We start from the raw sequence: 6,000 nt of genomic DNA, 5'->3' as shown, positions 1-6,000 counted from the left end.
GTGCTGCTTATGACCTCACATATTACATCAATCATGACATGAAATTATCAGTGACATCACTGATGACATCTCAAATGACATCACTGATAACATCACTGATAAGATCATCCAGTGAGTGTAAGTGTTTCGTAAATGTTTGTGAGGTCAGAAAAAGTACATTGTGGGGGCATACATTATAGTTAGCGCAGGTAACTATAACAGCTGAATTTCAATGATTTTGCATGAGTGAAATTTGAGCATAACTATAATGTCCCTGTGACCTTTGTTTTTTTCAGTGAATATATATATATATACCACCATGGGTAGTTATAGTTAGGATCTAGTAAGGATCTAGTTTCCATAGACAAAGTTTTTTTTGTTTTGCTAATAACTTTGCCGCCGTTTGACAAATCTTCACAACCACTCACACAACATTTTCAAAACTAGTTTGCCACTCACGTCAGCTGCTGTTTGGAAAGTGTTGATGTGATTCGTCAAGTGGGGTCAGAGAAAAAAGGGGGTCCCAAAACACATTTTTGCCATGGAATTTGCAATAGTGATTTTACACAAAAATTGTCAGAAAGCTAGTTCTTGGTCCATAAAAATCTCTTTTTGTAATTTGTTTAAATCTGCTCAGTAGTTTTGTAGTTATTAAAGGAAAAAGATAAATGTATATATAGAGACATGGATCCACTGTGGATCCACTACAGCAGATTCATGGAACCATGCATCAACAGCAATACCATGCTTGATTGTCCGCAACTTGAGAGGAAAGTTATGGTCATCATTTTGTGTATCAGGACATGGTCTCCGTGGAGGAAAATAAAGTAGAAACAGGATATAAGGGGTCAGGATAGAGTAATCCTAACCCATTGGGACTAACTAAGGCATCTATGAGGGATGTCTCATGGGCAAGAAATCGCCCCAAAACCTTTTTTTGTGGGGGCGCATGAGGATACGTGGATCCACCGTGGAGCTCACCGTGGCCCTAATGTGAATCTGTGGCAGATCCATGGATCCAGCACTCATTTGAAAGAATACAGCCACTTACAGATTTACTGACACTCTCACAACCCCATAAAACCACTCACACACCTACTCATATATCCATGCACTGACTCACATGCCCACTCACACACCCATACAGGCACTCACACATCTACTCACAGACCCAGAGAATTACTCACAGACTCATACACCCACTCACACGCCCACTCAAACAGCCACATGCACACCCATACAGTCTCTCAAACATTCACTTGCAGATTCAGAGAATCACTCACAGTCTCACACAGGTAATGTAATACCCACTAACACAGCCACATACATACCCATACAGCCATTTACATACCCACTCACAAACCCACAAAGCCACTTACACACCCACTAATACATCCTTACAATAAAACCTCTGACACTCCCATACAGCCACTCACACACCACTCACAGATACACACAGCCACTTACACACCCAGTCATACAGCCACCGAGCACACACTACGATGCCCACTTACACACTCACATTACAACCACTCACATAACCAGTCGCACAGCCATACATCTACTTACACACCCACTCAAAGACCCAAAAAGTACTCACACACCCAAACAAATACACACAAAGCCACACATTCATAAAACCACTCACATACCCATACATTCATTGATACATCCACTCAGAGAACCACCCACACATCTATTCACAGACACACAGGCACTCACACAACCACTCACACAGACACTTGCATAGCCACCCAAAAACTCACACACCTGTAGAGCCACTCACAGACCCACAAAACCACTCATGCATCCATTCACAGGCCCACACAGTGAGTTATACACACACTTACTCCCCACCACACACTCTGTCACTAATACACCCCCACAACCATTGACACACCCACTTACACACCCATATAGCCACTCACATACCCATTCACAGACCTGAATAGACACTTACTCACTCACCACACATTCACACACCCACTTACATACACACACAACCACTCACACACCAAGGTTATAGTGATGTTTTAGAAAGGAAATAGCATTAAATAAACTATAGACATTCACTGAAAAAAATCAAAGGTTACAGTAACAGTATTGTTAGGAAATAGAGGTAAAAAACGATAGAAATTTACTGAAAAAACAAAGGTTACAGGGACATTATAGTTAGAAAATAGAATTAAAAAACCATACAAATTCTCTGGAAAAAATCAAAGGCTACAGGGATGTTATAGTTAGATTCATATTTTGCACACACAAATCCATAGAAGTTCAGAAGTTATAGTTATCTCAAGTAACTATAACTTGTGCCCGAAAATAACTATAATGTGTGCCTTCATCACGCACTGCTAATTACCCCACATATTGTATCACTCATAACATCATCTATGACATCATTAATAATATCACTGGAACCTTTGCAGTTAAATTATTGATGAGTAAACTGTTACCTTATGGCATGAGTAATAGACACTTGAGATAACTATAAAACCTGAATATCTATGGATTTGTGTGTGTAAAATCTGAACCCAAATATAACATTCCTGTGGCCTTTGGTTTTTTAGTGAAAAGAAAATATAGAGAGTTTTATATATATATATATATATATATATATATATATATATATATATATATATATATATATATATATATATATATATATATATATATATATATATCTATATATATAGATATATATATATTCACTGAAAAAACCATAGGTTTCACACACGTTATAGTTAGGAATTAGCATTTAAAAAACCTTGCAAATTCACTTAAAAAACCATAGGTTTCACACATGTTATAGTTAGCTGGACATTTCACTCGTGAAAAACCATTGAAATTCCCCCGTTATAGTTAGTGCAGGCAACTATAACTCAGCGACCGCAATCCTCTGCTGATGACGTCAGATATTACATTACTGTATTTATACACTTATTTACCCATGTCTTCTTCCATTAATCTTTAGCTATACATATATTACAAATATTTATTTTTCAGAAAGACACATATGTCATCAGTGATGTAATATCTGACGTCATCAGCAGAGGATTGCGGTCGCGTGAGTTATACTTGCCTGCACTAACTGTAACGGGGGAATTTCAATGGTTTTTCACGAGTGAAATGTCCAGCTAACTATAACATGTGTGAAACCTATGGTTTTTTAAGTGAATTTGCAAGGTTTTTTAAATGCTAATTCCTAACTATAACGTGTGTGAAACCTATGGTTTTTCAGTGAATTTGTAAGTTTTTTTAAATGCTAAGTTATGTTTTTTTGTTTTTGTTTGTTTTTTAAGGTTTTTCACCGCGCGCCCACGTTACGCAGTTCACGGAATTTTTCCGTTTCTACCGTACGCGCACGCTACGCGTACCCCGTGATTTTTTGCAAAAAAATTAAAGGACATTTTGGCCCTTGGGGGTCCTTCTGGGACCCCCTGACAAAGGCTAGGGGGTCAGGAACTGTCCACCATGCCCCCTTTTCACGTTCTCCACCTTTGTTTTTCACCCCCTCAGACTGCGAGAGACAAAATGGCGGCCGACACTTCCTGGTTTCGACCGATTCGAATGTTTACTAAGATCTAACAACCAATCAGAATCGCGCTCGCGCACGGCAGCGTGCGCGTACGGTAAGTTTTACCGTACGCGCACGGTGCGCGTTTATAGATATATATATTGATTTAAATGCTATTTTCTCAGGAAATACTGAACAGATTTACACCAGACCTGCAAAAGGCACATCCCTGACCTAAGGTCTACCTCTCTGCCAAATTTCAAGTAATTCTGTTCAGCCGTTCGGGCTGTAGCTCGGACTAAAGGTCCTATGGAAAAATGCATGGGGAAAACGCGTTTTGGGACCCTCCCTTTTTCTCAGCCCCCGCTTGACGAATCCCCCCGATATTTTCAGGGAAGGAGCGGAGCGGAGCACCCCACCTATTTTGAAAATTTCGCGAGGATTCGTCAATCAGCGCCAAAGTTATTCCAAATAGAATGTTGCGGATTTCCTACGGAAACACGGTCCTAACTATAACTATCTACTGGCACTATAGATGTATTTGAAAGAGGGGTAATGCAAGAATTTTCTAAATTATCCAGAAAACGTTGGCATGGTAACAACAATTTATCTGACACCCAAATGAATGCTATTGTAAACCTTAGAAATGATCGCACCATTGTCATAAAGAAAGCTGACAAGGGTGGTAATGTGGTTGTTTTATCACGCGAGATGTATGTTAATGAAGGTTTGAAACAGTTGATGGACCCAGAGAAATATGAGACAAGCAGTAAAAAAGAATATGAAAACTCTGTTCACTCTTATCAGACACAATTATCAGTCTGGTATGAGAGAGGTTTTCTGGAGAAAGATGAGTACAATTTTCTGGTCTGTAAACATCCCAAATTACCGGCATTGTACCTGCTCCCCAAAATTCATAAGGACAAATCAAATCCCCCGGGTAGACCGATCGTTTCATCTAGGGGAAGCTTTCTGGAGAACACATCTAAATATGTTGATTTTTTTCTCCAGCCTTTCGTGCAAAAATTGCCATCCTACGTCAAAGACACAGTGGATTTCCTCAGACTCCTTAGTACAATACAATGGGAAACTCGTTACAACCTTTTATCCCTTGACGTTGCAAGTCTTTACACCTGCATCCCCCATGATTCAGGTATAAGAGCTTGCGAACACTTCTTGAAAGAGAGATCAGCCTCATTTACTTCACACACTGAAATGTTAACCTCAATGATGCTCAGTTGCTTAACACGGAATTTTTTCATATTCGAGGAGAAAATCTATAGGCAAACCCTAGGGACTTCTATGGGCAGTTGCTTTGCTCCTTGCTTTGCAGGTCTCTACCTAGGATTTTGGGAAGAGACCATAGTAAATAAAATGGAAACCAGAAAGAGAAATGTAATTGTCTGGGCACGCTACATAGACGACATTTTTGTTGTCTGGGATGGCAGCGAAGAAGAGGCCATGAATTTTGTTGAAGAGTTAAATAGTAATGATTTCAACTTGAATTTTACTAGTCAATTCTCAAGCTCAACACTAGAGTTTCTTGACCTCAAACTGATGGTGGTAGAAGGCAAATTAGAAAGTATGCTGTTTCGTAAAGAGACAGCAGGCAACAGCCTTCTACACGCAAGAAGCTGCCACCCAAGAAATCTGATCCACAGCATCCCCTTGGGGGAGTTTTTGCGCGCAAAACGCAATTGCAGCACAGATGATAGTTATCACCTGGAAGAGGAAGCTATGACTAAACGTTTTCTTGAAAGAGGTTACACCAAGACAGTCATTAGAAAAGCTAAAACTGAGGTCAGAGCACGTAACAGAACTGATCTTTTGACTGAAGCCAATGTAGAAGCTGTCATCCCTGATGATAAGATCAGATTTATAACCACATTTAGCAGACAAGCCCAGCAAGTAAGACAGAGTCTCAACAAATTTTGGAATGTACTATCCACTGACAAAGACCTGGTTTCACAAGTGGAATCCTACCCACAGATTACGTACAGAAAGGCTAAGTCTTTAAAGGACACCATTTGCAAAACACTAGAGCCATCCAAAGAGAAAGGTTTCAATATTAGGGGTTTTTTCACTTGTCGCAATTGCAAAGCATGTAAATACAGCAAAAACTGCAAAGAATGCAAATTATCACCTTCATGCAAACCATTCACAATCCAAAAACATCTATCCTGCAACACAGATCACGTAGTGTATGCTCTGCAATGTCCCTGTAAAAAGACGTACATAGGGAGCACTCTGCATAAAGCCAAGAAACGAGTACTAGAACATTTGAGAGCCATAAGAAATGGCGACAAACAATACCCCATGGCTAGACATTTTCAGGCAGCCCATAACAAAGATGAAAGATTATTATCCTTTGTGGTGTTGGATTCGGTTAATGTGAACATAAGAGGAGGCAATCGTGTACAAGATCTAAGACGGTTAGAATCAAGGCTTATTATCCAATACCACACGATGACCCCTGAAGGGCATAATTGTGACGAAGAATTGTC

At 39.7% G+C, this 6,000-nt stretch overlaps 1 protein-coding gene across 1 annotated transcript in view; it reads left to right on the top strand.

The window, feature by feature from the left end:
• The first annotated feature begins 4,207 nt into the window (after nt 1–4,207).
• LOC146865864 (uncharacterized) overlaps nt 4,208–6,000 on the top strand; it is a 37,834-nt gene continuing 36,041 nt past the window's right edge. The window contains exon 1 of the mRNA XM_085640202.1: nt 4,208–5,404. Within this exon, the coding sequence (XP_085496328.1) occupies nt 4,208–5,404 (1,197 nt within the window). The remainder of the gene's footprint in view (nt 5,405–6,000) is intronic.

The sequence above is a fragment of the Triturus cristatus genome, chromosome 2_1 (assembly GCF_964204655.1).
Source record: "Triturus cristatus chromosome 2_1, aTriCri1.1, whole genome shotgun sequence".
NCBI classification, from domain to species: domain Eukaryota; kingdom Metazoa; phylum Chordata; class Amphibia; order Caudata; family Salamandridae; genus Triturus; species Triturus cristatus.
This window is presented reverse-complemented; position numbering and strand designations above follow the sequence as displayed.